Source organism: Denticeps clupeoides, chromosome 8, assembly GCF_900700375.1.
Source record: "Denticeps clupeoides chromosome 8, fDenClu1.1, whole genome shotgun sequence".
Classification (NCBI taxonomy): domain Eukaryota; kingdom Metazoa; phylum Chordata; class Actinopteri; order Clupeiformes; family Denticipitidae; genus Denticeps; species Denticeps clupeoides.
The window spans coordinates 14,221,885-14,235,908 of NC_041714.1; the positions used below are offsets into that span (position 1 = coordinate 14,221,885).

At 49.0% G+C, this 14,024-nt stretch overlaps 1 protein-coding gene across 1 annotated transcript; it reads right to left on the reverse strand.

Annotated features, from left to right (window-relative positions):
- Positions 1–2,167: 2,167 nt before the first annotated feature.
- On the reverse strand, positions 2,168–14,024 carry ism1 (isthmin 1). The gene is made up of 6 exons (XM_028990228.1): positions 13,402–14,024; positions 9,320–9,547; positions 7,615–7,921; positions 4,438–4,581; positions 4,232–4,321; positions 2,168–3,387 (listed from the first exon to the last, which is right to left on the reverse strand). Exons 1-6 carry the CDS (start codon positions 13,528–13,530, stop codon positions 2,870–2,872), a joined length of 1,416 nt encoding a protein of 471 aa, XP_028846061.1. The 5' UTR covers positions 13,531–14,024; the 3' UTR covers positions 2,168–2,869.

The following is a 14,024-nucleotide window of genomic DNA, read 5'->3' on the forward strand; positions in this document are numbered from 1 at the left end:
TTTAATTTAAATAATAAAAAAGAAAGAACTAAGCTAAAAGAAAATGCAATCAATGTTGCCAGAATAGACAGTGTTCAGTTTTTTTTTTTCTTGGGTAAAACTATTTATTTTGGGTGAACATATGCATCTACAAGTGCATCCTATCTTGTACCTTTCATAGAGGGACTATTGAGAGCACACTGACCAGCTGCATCACTATCTGGTTTGGGAACTGCACCGTATTGGACTGCAAGACCCTACAGCGGATAGTGAGGACGGCTGAGAAGATCACCAGAGTCTCTCTTCCCTGCATAAGGGACATTTACCATGCACGCTGCATCTGGAAAGCGACCGGCATTGTGAAGGACTCTACACACCCCTCACATGCACTCTTCACCCGAAGCATCCGTGCCCTAACTGCCAACTTTGTTTAATTGTTCAAATGTTACACGTTTCACTATGTACTGTCCTACATGTATGTAGCTGAACTGACAATAAAGCTCAACTCCAACTTCATATGATGTTGGCTGGTTGATGCTATAGGCTGTACTTTTTGGGTTTTAAGTATTTATTTATTTATTTTTAACACTTATTGGCCTGGAAAACGACACTGAACACTGAAGTAATAAGTGGCAGAGTGCCTTCAAGTTAGTGTTGCAAAGCAGCTGCATCTGGAAGTGTTCCGCTCTTATTATCTTGGGGCATTTTTGTGATGGATAGACATGATTTCTCTTGACATTTCAGGTCAATTCATTCTCATTTCTATTATCTGTAATTGTTTCAGAGAAGGCCTCTGTTGCTTCACCACTAACAGGCTGAACATTCAGTGTCTTCTGATGGCCCTGGCCATGGAACCATGAAACACCGGGACCCTGCCAGATGCTGTCTCACTGTCTCTCTTCATGTAAGGCATGTTTAATTCATGGCACTCCTCATGTTAAGATTAACGTCTGCCGAGATGAAACGGGTCGGAATTTGAGGACCTGTTATGAGGACACGTGTGGACTGTCTACACGCAGAGCCAGGGGTCTGCTGCCACTTTGACTTGAGCCTGGTGTTTGGGAGTAAGAAAAAGAGCAGCGTCCTTTGATGTCAGGGGCCTCCGTGGCAGACTGTCTGATTAGATAAAGATCACTGGTGCCTTTCCCCCTCCTCTGCACTGTAATCTTAGCCGCCTCTCCCAGCTGCTCTTGGGGTGGAGGCTGAAGAATCCGTGAAGAGGTTTTCCCATCTTACTCGTCATGTTGGGCTCCATCCAGACCTCTATGAACAAAGATGGAATCATGCATCGTTACCGTGTTATTGTCCATGCGAAATGATCATTTTAGGTGTATTTTATGCCAATGCTGGTAATGCAGGAAACCATGTTTCCTGAAAACCCCAGTTCCTTGTACCACTTGCAGTTGAACCAGCTGAGCATCACGTACTTGAACAAAGGTCATGCTGCAAACATAAAGGTAAACCATGCACGAAGAGTTCATCAAACCATCATAAAATGGCCATTCTGGTTTCAGCAGATCAACTGTGTGTGATTACCGCCATTTTATCCTTAGACGAACCCATGTGATTGCATGTGATCTTTAATGGTGGAGATGCATTGGCATCTAGACCCGTTATTAGCTCCGAATATCAGTATAGTTGGCCAGACACCTGCCTATGAACCAGAAGACCTCAAATTCACAGGCTTGAACCCCTCTTACCACCATTGTGTCACTTAACCCTGAGTGTCACCTGTAAATATGGACTGCAAGTCGCTTTAAATAAGCCATAAATGTAGATGTAGACCGTTTCAGGGTTTACAATCATCTGTTATTTCAGCAGAGGACACTGTCTATTGTCTGGATGAGTGCAGCCTCCCGAGAGGCTCTTTGACATGCCACGGATAAATGTTGTTGTTGTTGCCAGCGGCTCCGGTTTCACCTGGCGGCGGCGGAGCAGTGTCACGTAGGAGACAAGAGCCATTGATTCCTGCGCTGGCTTGAAAGAGGAGTCCCTTATCTGTGCCACTGCATGCGCTTCCCCTGAGAAATGACTTGGGAATGTGAGAACGAGTGCGCGCCTAATGCCGAGTATCTGACCGCGGTCTCCGCGAAATCACACCAAAAAGCCGTCTTTATTTAGTACGGAGGTCTTATGCAACTCTCGGCGAAATAGAATTCTGCTTGTCTGGCAGTGACCAAAGTAACAATTTTCAGCATCTTTTCTTTATTTATATCTCTAGGTTTTCTCGGTACAACATTCCTTTAACCTTCCACAGTCAAGGACATCCAACAGTCGGACAAAGCTACAACATAATAAATACTTTACAAAAATAATGCCGGCGTGGTTAGGTCCAATACACCGGGAGGAAGGTTAAAAATACCTCTGTATATTAAATGAGTCCATTTTTGGTACATGCTAACTAGGCATATGGGACAATATAGGATTAAAAGGAACACGTTTTGGTAAGCAGCATAGAGTATCACGTTTTCCATGCAGAGGGGAAAAAATCATCATCAAATTCATCTTTTGTTTTTATCGGAGGGCAGGTAATGTTGCCTCTAAGGCAAAGATAAAAGCAATGATGCAATCACAATCTCTCATTCATCTCTCATTTTGTAAATTATGACACAACATCCCTTTGACGTCCACGTAAGAAGATGGGGTGAAGATAGGGAGAACATTTCAATATACAATCGCGATTATCGTTATCTGACAGGGATGTGAAGGTAGGCATCGACCAGGCAGACCTCGCCAAGCTGGACGCGCCCGGCGGTTCGTCTATCGGGGTGATAAAAGGGAAAGGACCAAGCCCCCAACGACTGTCGCCAATGCCGACCGCCACTCCCGCGGGTGGCTCCACCCTCCTGGGTGAAGGTGAGGACGAGTCCAGCCACTTCTCTCTTGAGTCTCAGAACTCTCTGGCCTCCTCGACCTGCTTGAAGAAGTCCTCGTCCAGGGGGTTCTCTGCACACTTCCGCCCGTTGTTGGGTGGCCGGGCGTTGTTGTAGCGGCTCCAGTCCCCCTTGCAGATGATCCAAGGCAGAATGTCCACCTTGTAGTGCAGGTCGGCGGAGAACTCTGTGCTGATGAGGTTTGGCGTGCCAGCGCCCTTGCCGCGGGTGATGAGTTTCATGGTGTCGTCGTAGCAGCAGTGCTGGGCCGCCAGCGTGGTGGACTCCAGCGTCAGCATGGAGCGGATGCAGTAGCGCGCCGTGGGCTTGTAGATCTCCAGCTTTTCCTTGGGGCCACTGGCATCCTTCCAGCGAAAGCTGCGGCGGGTGGCCGGGTCGGGGACGTCGGCCGTGCTGTAGGCCACCTCGGTGGGGTAGGAGCAGGGGCAGCTGGGAAGGTCGTTGGCCACCTTGGTCATGTACTTCTTCAGGAACTCGCTCTTGCAGTTCATCCAGCGCTCGCAGCTATCTGTGTCTGTAACAACATTAATAAAAAATACTTTTAAACCAAATCAAACTAATTTTTTTAATTAAGTATAAAAATCTAAAGCAAATGTATAATAGTGCAGAGAACAGGTCACCGTGTCAAAAGCTGATATTTATGGAATAAAATGAATGGAAGACACTCTTGACCTATTTGCCGTGTCAGTTGTCCCTCAGAAAGCCTGTGCGGCTGTCCAACATCAGTACCGTTCAGGGGTAAATATGACCCCTGAAGCCCATTTTGCTCCGATGCTTGAGGGCCTACGAGCGTGTGTTTTAAATATCATGAGTTTTTCACTCCCGATCTCCTGCCACTTTAATCTCTCTCGTCCACTTCCTCTCCCTCCCTGTTTCCCCAGTCCCTTCATCTCGGTTCCTCTCCTCCTCCCAGGCCTGCAACATATTTTCCAGGACGGCTTTTAATTTCACAAAATAATTGACCTTTTTTTCTCCAGGCCCACGCATGCTGAAATAATTGTCCTCCCTTTATTTGTGAGAGGATTACGCATATAGAAAATAAAAATAAAGCAGCCAAGGACATATCGTCCAGACGTCAAGCTCGACGAGCGACGTCCCCCAAAATCCCGAAGATGAAATCCTGTGGTTTCCGGTCGTTTTGCCATTGGAACCATGGGATGGCCCAGTGCAGGGAGGGGCCTGCCGAGGGAGGGGCCTGCAGATTGTTTATTGGGAACAGGCCGGCAGGGTGGCATGCAGCACCGCTCGGCTTTCATCCCTGGAATGAGGAGCTGGTAGTTACGGGCTGGATGGACTGCGGAGCTGACGGATATACGGCCTGCTGTGAGGACGAGAGGGGAGAGCGCAGCATATCTTACCGACACCAAAGAGCTCTGTGGCATTGAAGTCATCCGTGCCAGCGAGCAGGCTGACCTCCGTGGCTGCGGTCCTAAAAGCATCTTCAATTCCTGGATTTAAGAAGAAAAAAAAAAAAACGGCCCACAGGGTGGAGGATTAGGATGACGCTACGGAGCTCCTGGATCGGGCGGGATTATTACTGCGGCCTCGCGCTGAAGGCACCGACCTGGGCAACTGGGCATGTCACACGTGCGAGACTCGGTGGCGGTGCAGGCGTATCCACAGGACCTGGTTCGTTTCTGGTTGCCACTACCGCAGGTGACGCTGCAGGCCGACCAGTTGCTCCAGTCGCCTTCACCGTCCATGTAGTCTGATGAGAGAGAGAGAGAGAGAGAGAGAGAGAGAGAGAGGAAGCTGTGAAAGGATTGTACTGAACCAGAGGATCATATTCACATCACATCTCAACAAGAATATTGAACTCCTAGCGTTGCTGAATTCAGGCAGTTTGATCTTAGCTGGACACTGATCTGGGCAATTGATCCATTCATGAATAAATGAATGATTATTTCATGAAAAATGAAAATAAATGTAAATATATATGTAAAAAATAACGACACTTGCATAGATTTTCTGAATACGAAGAGCAAGATGAGACAAATATAATTATTAACAACAGATTTCATCTATTCAACAAACTGAAAGAATAATGGACTAATTTCATTCATGGCTTAAAAGTGAAGTCCTGAATCAATAAACAAATGAAACAATTTTTTGTGCAAATTGCCTACATTCAAATAAACACCAAGTCTAAAATGTGTTATTTTCTAGTACTGTCCAGAAAATAGGACCCTTTTGACCCTTCAATAATAATGGCTTCTACATGAGAAATTACCCATAAGACTCTTCTCAGATTAGGTGCCGGGGTGAAGCAAATGTGGTTCTGTGAAGGTAATTCTATAGCAGGGCGGGTGAAGAAACGTAGAACCTCAAAGTTCATTCACGCTGGGTGAGAAAGAGCAACCGCTCTGCTTGGACAGCACAAGGTCTGGCATGGGACACCCAGAACATCAGGAAGCATTTGAGGAACAAAAACACAACTCATCTGCAAGACGTTTGACACTGGAATGCCACCTTAAATCATTTCATGTTTAACTGGGTGGGGCAGGAAAATCAATGTTATCAAAAAGTATCACATTTTCGATTCCAATAAGATCACGAGAACGGCTGAGAGTGTCTTTATGGGTAACTAAATCTCTCTTCACTGGCTCAAGCAATGACATTAAATTAAAAGCCAAAACACAGAAATCCATCATTTCCTCCACTGTGACAGAATAAATACCTGCCCTGCCAAAATGAGATTCCAGAGGTGACCGCACTGTGGTCCAACTACTGCTTTAAGGACATCTCAGGCCGAAATGGACTTCTGATTACTAAACTAGAACTTCCACTTTACAGCTGTGTGCTTCGGGTAAACATACCCCCAGGCAGCATTGACCCCCGACCTCCAAAAAAGGTTCATCCGTAAAACCAAGTGAACTAATGTCTGTACCACATCAGAAGAAATTCCAACAAGGAGTTACCAGTATCTCACGTTCACAAGGATAAGAAGTCACTGTGACCTTGACCACCACATTCTGATCTCGTCACCCAGAGGTCCAATTTAACTTTTAGTTTAGTTTAAATTATTTCGTTTAAATGGATACAACAGCAAAACCTATATGAATTCCTCAGTCATGATCGTGTGGTAGTTGTTGACAGTGCAAATAATCTACAGGGTGGGCCATTTATATGGATACACCTTAATAAAATGGGAATGGTTGGTGACATTGAACACATTTTATAAGTGGTCAGAAACTTGTAACTAACTCATGAAAGAATAAAGTTACGTTAAAACCATTGTTTTTCTTGTGAAATTACCAATAAATTTGATGTGTCACATGACCCTCTTCCTATTGAAAAAACAAAAGTTGGATCCAAGATGACCGACTTCAAAATGGCCACTATGGTCACCACCCATCTTGAAAAGTTTGCCCCCTCACATATACTAATGTGCCACAAACAGGATGTTAATATCACCAACCATTCCCATTTTATTAAGGTGTATCCATATAAATGGCCCACCCTGTAGAATCGTCCCAACATGATTTCAAAACCTGGCTTCTGGATCTTTTATTGATGTACATATTGAAAGATGTGTCATGACAGGCTGTGTTTAAGACCAAGGCCATGGGGTGTGATGATTAAAGTTGCATTCACCACTTCCCCCAATTGGAATACTTGAATAACACAGCGGCACAGTACACGTTGCATACAACGAAATGTGTCCGCTGGATTTATCCAATCACCCTTGGTGAGCAGTGGGCAGCCATGACAGGCACCCTGGGAGCAGTGTGTGGGGACGGCGCTTTGCTCAGTGCCACCTTGGCGGGTGGGCATTTAAACCCACAACCTTCCAATTATGGGTCCTTTTCCTTACCCGCTAGGCCACAAACTGTGTGACGTGCTGACAATCAGTTCCCCATCAACACAATAACAGACATTTCTAGTTTCTACATGGTTATTTCTGCCGATCTGGAAGACACTGAACATGAGCCACTCACTCTAATTTTATACGGTGCCGGGAGGCACAGCCCAGTCGTTTTAGAAGCTCTGGAAGCGGCGTGTCCTGATACCAGTTTGCTGCCTCGCTGAGGAGGCCGGCCTGCATAGTCTCAGCCTCACTCTGTTAGCATCTGCCAAGCATTATCATCAACTGGTTAACCATCTCATCCCACAAACCCCTCCACACACACACACACACACACACACACAGCCCAGCCGAACAACCCAAATAAAGGGGCCCAGTCATGAGAAGCCGGCGTTACCAGCTCACTATCAATCAGCCATGTGGTCATGGGCGACTGCACCGCACCCCCAGGCCATTAGCATTTCTTAGCGGTGCGGTCAGGGAGCACATCCCCTGCCAACCACACACACGCTTCAGACCAACTAATGACCACTCAGAGCTGATAACGCATCCGCTGGAGCGCACAAGCTCACTAGTCGTGGAGAACCGCGGACCAAGAACGCCGCACTGGGACCCATGCTCCTCTGCGCTGCGTTCCTCTTAGCAGGTTTGCATCAGGACAAGTTATGACACAGTAAGAATGTGTGTGTCAGGAAGTGCATTCTTCAGTACAATGCCTTATTTATTCATTTTGGCCCTTGTTGAAATGTGTGTGTGTGTGTGTGTGTGTGTGTGTGTGTGTGTGTGTGTTCCAGATCCCACAGTTTACTGATGGGGCTGCAACAGAGCAGTCTGCAAAGGCAACCTTCACCAGGTCGCCCCTCATTGCAGGGACACATTAAATAAGCAGGTTACAGACAGACACACACACACACACACACACACACACACACTCACCGTACTCCGTTTGAGGCCTGCTGGCTCCTCCCACCCCACCTCTCCGATCCCAGTCTCCCAGCGGTTTGAGGAAGTTGCTGTCATCTGTGTTGCCCTCGTAGGGGTAGTCCTGCTCCTCAGGCCTCCGCTGGTTGGAGGAGGATGAAGAGGAGGTGGAGACAGAAGAAGAAGAGGAAGAGGAGGACGAGGAGGAAGAACGCTGCCACCAGTTCCTCCAGTTGGGTGCTGCCCAGCCTGGTGTGTTCTCCTTGTGAGATCCCTTTTCTGGTTCGGTGGCCTCCAACCCATCCACCACCTCAATGGTGACCTGTCAAGATAAAGTATTTACTCTACTGCTGGGCTCCACCCCTAAACCATTCCTTGATTTCTAACTTTAATCCTTCAGTTTAAGCTTCTTGGAATAAGAGTTAAATTATCTGACCTCACCACATCCACACTGTCCCAGGCTATTGGCTAAAGTTGGCTTTGCAGAAGTACGCCTAATTTAGCGTAAGGAAGGTTTCAATATTACTACAGATCCCATAATGCCGTGCTTCAGCTGCCTTGCCAAATGCAATCTTCACACTGCAGCTAAATCTGTACAGGAGCGGTTTATACGTAAACGGAAAATGGGTTATGAAGCAGCTCGAAATTCTTTTTTTTTTACTTCAAAGTCACTAAAGCGCCGGGCGAACTCAGTTTCTCAGCAAAGTGCGCACTGCATTATGGGATCTGTAGTTTGTGTTTTTTCTGCGCATCCTATTGCTGGGCCATAATAATAGGTATATAAAAAGTGATCTAAAAGCTCACGATAAAGATCACCGAGTGCAACCTTCCACCCTCAGTTCCCTTCGTCAGACGTTTATGATTTTTAAGAGCCGTGTTTAAGGACCATGCTCTGGCCAGAGCCTAAAACCTCTTATCTCTCATGCTCCAGAATTGATGTGCCCGTAATACAGTTGAAACACTTCCCACTGTTTTCCTCCTCCGACAGTTTGATGAACACCGAAGGAGGGAAAGCTGTGAATTCGCTGACTCCTACTTTGAGCCAGAACGGTCAGAGCTGGTTTGATTTCCTCCAGTCATGCTCCACAGGTCGTTTTCAGCGGGTGTGGTTACCCTGGCTACCTGGACGCTGCCCTCCCTCTCCCCACCTAAACGGCAAGTTCAAAGGGCTTCCCTACGACCCCCCCCCCCCCGACCATGAAAGCCAGATGAATCCCGGGATCAAAGCAGACCCTCTCCCCTCCTCTCCCTTGGCCTCACATCTTCAATACACTTCGTTCTGATCTCATCTTATTCATGTTCGGGTCGGGCTGGGCCAGTGGCGGATTAGCCCAGTGAAGGATGATGCACTGCTGCATTATGGGCTTTGGCCGACTGGGTGTTTGTGGGAGCGTAGCCGGCAGGGACTGTGACGGACGTAGGAGTGGCTGTCCACTGTGTGCGCGTGTGAGGGAAAGAAAGGAGGCGAAGGGAAGAGGCGCATTTCGGGCATCACAAGCGCTCGCCGGCTCCGCGGTGAAAAGGAGTGGTGATGTGCAACAGGCCATTCTGCTGCTTCCTGTTTGCCCGGCATCTGTTATCTGTGCTTGGGCAGCCTTGTCTCCCGCCCGGCCTCTTTCCCACCTCCCTCCATCCCTCCTTCCTTCCTCCCTTTCGCCTCAGGATGGCGTGCCAACACACCGCCAGGTGTCAGGACGAGCGGAGGGCGCCGGCTGCGTACTTGTATATTGGGGTTCTGTCCGTTCAGGTCTGCTTTGGACAGGTCGGGCAGGTGGTGCAGGTCCAGGAGGAAGGATCCGGGACCGTCCCTCTGAAGGCCGCCCCTGGCTCCATGACTCCTGACCCATGGGTAGGAGGGCGGGTGATGGGCAACACGGTGCTCCGGCACAGGCCGCCGGTCTCCTTGGCTGTGCTGTAGCGAAGAGCTGCTGTCTGCATTGAGATTGTTCTGTCAAAAAAAAACATAGAAGTATATATTTTAGGATGCATATTTATTACATATGTTTATTGTTCACTACTTTGACAGACTAGATGTTTACTGATTATTGAAACCAATCAATGCAGAAAAAAAAAAAACGCTTTTGTCCGTATCGCCCAGCACTAGTGGCGCTTGCTAATCTTCACGAGCGACAGCAAACTTCCTCGCATGTAAATGGAGCTGAAATCTATTCTAGATGCTCACTCTACGACGGCCCATTTCAATTTATAATTTTCCACGGCCAAGTAAGATGCGGCGCAGGTTCTGCATTCCGCTCTGACCACTCCTGCCTCCGGGCAGCGCGAGATGACCCAGAGCTGTAATTAACAGAGGCCGCGTCGCCCGGGCAACGCCGAACAGCCGAGTTCAAACCGCACACTTGGAAAAACAGGGCAGCCACCCTTAACCAAACACTGAGGGCAACAACAGGATGTCTTCCATGGGGGGTGGTGTCCCGGCCCGTGAGGGGTACCTGAACGCCCGGGCCTGAAGAACCCAACCAGCATTGCGCCACCTGGTAAACGAACACCACCCGCCCGCCCACCCGCCTGTGCCACCCTCACCAGAACTCTCTCTCTCTCTCTCTACTACGATGCCGTAAAAAAAGCACAATGGTTTTCAATATTTGGCAGAAATCTGGACCATCTGGGACCAGTCTGGGGAGAAACGCAGCACCAGTATTGTCCCACAGCGTCAGTCTGGCCCCAGAACCTTCTCATGTTTTCAGCTTTTTATACTGGGGATTTTATAGGATTAATTATACCGAATTTAAGTGCTCTTTTTTTTTTTTAAGTTGAATACTAGAGCTAAATTTTACTCCCCAGTCTTATTGTAGCACTAAAATATAGAGATAAATATAGCAAACTGGAGTCTGATGGTTTTTAGTCGAAGCCAGCACTGGAAATGGACATATAGACCAGCATTGTGCAATCGGGGCAGGTCACAGGTTAAAAAAGCTGTTCTTTGAAGGGGGTGGGGGGGTCATAAAGGCGTCCCCTCCAGACAGGGGTGACATTTGTTCACTGTCACGGCCATAGAGAAGGCCCAATTACTCCACAACTGTCCTGCGCAGTCAATAAGATCAAAAGGAGTCCATCTATCTTTGTCTTCCCCGGTTTTCTGCTCCGTCCACCGTATTTAATGTCGCAGCGCGGTCGGTGACCAAACACCGATATCAAACCAGGGTGCACCTTGGACCAGAATAGAAGGTGAAAGTATGAAATGAGAAGCCTTGCTAAGGACTTTAATGGACCGCTGCTGGCTCCGTTCACGCCAAAGACTTCTGCAAATTGCTCAGTTGGCAACTTGCTCGGCTGCAAATGAACTACTTTTCATTAAAAAAAAAAAAAACCATAATAACGATTTACAGTGAAAGTGCACTGTGCACCGCGCCAAAACCCGTTTAAAGGGAACGCTTGGATGCGTGTCGCAATTTCAACAGGCAAAAAAAATGCCACGGAACATATACATGCTCGTAAACAAGCGCATAAAAATCAAAAGTGAGCGAAGCCGCTGAAATTTCGAGAAGCTGCGATGGCGCAATCAACGCGGCCCGGAAAGCGGCGGCCGCAGAAGCCGCGGCCTGCTGTTACACGCGGAGATGAAAAGAAGGCCAGTCCCGGGGACGGGACCGTAGATCATTCGCCAGATAGATCATAGATCATCACATCCAGAATCTCGGAAAACCACTGGGGAAGCAGAGGAGGAATGCTCGCATTCCCATTTTTCCGATTTTCCTGCAACTATAAAGACGAGAGAAAAAAAAGTCTGAAAAACAGGCGCGCGCTCCCATATCTTTGACTCTGGTTTGAATTCCGGCAGCGAGCGTAATGGCTTGTCTGCCCTTGGCAGGGCCGCGTGGGGCTGCGGTGCTGCTAACCGATGCCACAAGTGTACAGTGATTCACCGCACTGGGATTACGGGACCTTCGGGGCCCCGGGGGACTCGTTCGGCGAGGCCGATACGGGGGCCGATGATTTACCACAGTCGTATTCCGGCTCGGCGGACGAGGTTGGGTCATTAACGTGCTAAACCAGCGGACCCCACGTGAGTACAATAAACAGCATCGTAGACAACAGCAGCAGGTCCGCTTTGTAGGATACCGAACTAGTAAATTTGATACCAGGGACATCGGGCTTTATATTGCCTGGGTGGTGGCAGCCTAGCGGGTAACACACTCGCCTATGAACCAGAAGACCCAGGTTCAAACCCCACTTACTACCATTGTGTCCCTGAGCAAGGCACTTAACCCTGAGTGTCTCCAGGGGGGGACTGTCCCTGTACCTACTGATTGTAAGTCGCTCTGGATAAGGGGGTCTGGTAAATGCTTTATATGTAAATATATTGCCATCAAGTCATACAGTCAAATGTAAAATGTAGACCAATTAGGAATAATAACATGCAAAAAAATAATACAAATCTAAGCTGTTGTACAGAAAAGGCATGAAGTTGCATGAACGGTGGCCAGAACGTATTTGTTTTTTGGAACGTTTTTATGCTTTCTTTCATTCCAGCCGAACGTTCCTCCTGCATCCCAGGAATGCCAGACTACTCGGCCACCTGAATAGCCAATGACGTTTTCTGCCCAATTTCCCGCTAAACAGGAAGGAAGGAAGTGGCACAAGCGCATCGTCATCCCTGCCGCCTTACAAATTGACCACTCTTCAGCAGATCAAAAAGCGATGCGCCATTCTTCCGATCGTCCCAAGGCCTCCCAGGAAGCCAAACCCCCGCCGCCATGAATGAGAGTCAGTTCCTGCCGCCGCCTCAGCACCACCCCTTTCCGCCCGGCCCGCTTCCACCCTGTATTCACTTAGCGAGGTTGCTCAGAGGAGCATGACTCCGTTTTCAATGTGGGGGCCGCTCGGGGGGGGGGGGGGGCTGCCCCCAGGAGACCGGGCAGGAAATGAAGGCTGCGCACGTTGTGCCAGATGCCTTCAGGACCCACGGTGCGGTGGTGAACAGATGACTTCTTTCTGTCCCCTCATCACAGGACAGTTATTGGCTTTCAGATGAATCAATCGTTTAAAAAAATAATAATCTGACAGCCTCTTGCCCTCCTGCGGCGGTTACTGTCACTGCTGGCTGAATCTGAAGCTGATGCCCCAACGCCATCCGCTGTTCCGAGACCAGTTTTCTAATAGCGGAGAAAGGGCATGAAAATTATTCAATAACGACACACCGTGACCGGCTCAGGATAAAAGCGTGTATATATGGAAGATAGCGGGTAACACACTCGCCTATGAACCAGAAGACCTAGGTTCAAACCCCACTTACTACCATCGTGTCCCTGAGCAAGACATTTAATCCTGAGTGTCTTCAGGGGGGGGACTGTCCCTGTGACTACTGATTGTAAGTCGCTCTGGATAAGGGCGTCTGGTAAATGCTGTAAATGTAAATGTATCATGGACATCAGAGCGTGGTCCAGTGGCCCGGAAAGATCCCAGAAAGGAACCTGCATCAGTTTAGAATCAGTTTCCCAGGAATAACAGAAACAACATTTTACATTTACGGCATTTATCAGACGCCCTTATCCAGAGTGACTTACAGTCAGTAGTTACAGGGACAGTCCCCCTGGAGACACTCAGGGTTAAGTGTCTTGCTCAGGGACACGATGGTAGTAAGTGGGGTTCGAACCCGGGTCTTCTGGTTCATAGGCGAGTGTGTCACCCACTAGGCTACTACCATCCCCTTTTTATACAAATATTCATTTTTCGACATTTTTCGAAAAGCCGCCACTGGGTACCGATGACAGCGGGGTCGACTTCCACCCACCCGCGACTACGAGACCCCGATTCGTTCGGAAATCCGGGACCCGGACCCACCTCCTCCACGCCGCGCTGCGCGGTCGCGTTGCCGGCCTGCGGCGGCCCGCCGCCCCGCAGCACCGTGACGTGGAGCGTCAGCAGCAGGAGCCCCAGCAGCAGCAGCAGCTCCGCCGCCAGGCGGATCATCCTCCCGGCGCGTCCGGCCTTGGGGCCCCGCGGTGCGGCGGCGGGGGCTCCGCCAGCGCCTCCTCCCGCTGCGGAAGCCCCGACCTCCGGATCTGCCGCGGACGAGGGGACACAACACCACTGCGGAGCCACTTCGGGGCCAGGGGTGGCAAACTCTCAGAGGAAAAAAATAGATTTACAGGATAAAAACTAAAACTGTGGAAATCCTCAGGCTCCAAACATCTTCTCCGGGCTTCTCATCCCAGGACCAACGCTCCCTCGAAACCTCACGTGGAAAGTTTTAAAACGAACATCTTCTCTTCTCCGGACCCCCAGGGGCCTCCGCGCTCCGGTGGTCCAAACGCGCTGAAGTTCAGGGGGACCTCGGAGATCTCCACATCCCGAACCCGAGTCGCTCTTCGCGGCCTCTCCGCTCGGTTAGGAACGAATGTGTTAAAACGAATTAAAAAAAAAAGAAAAAGGAAACGACCCGCAGCCGTCGGTTAAATTGCGCG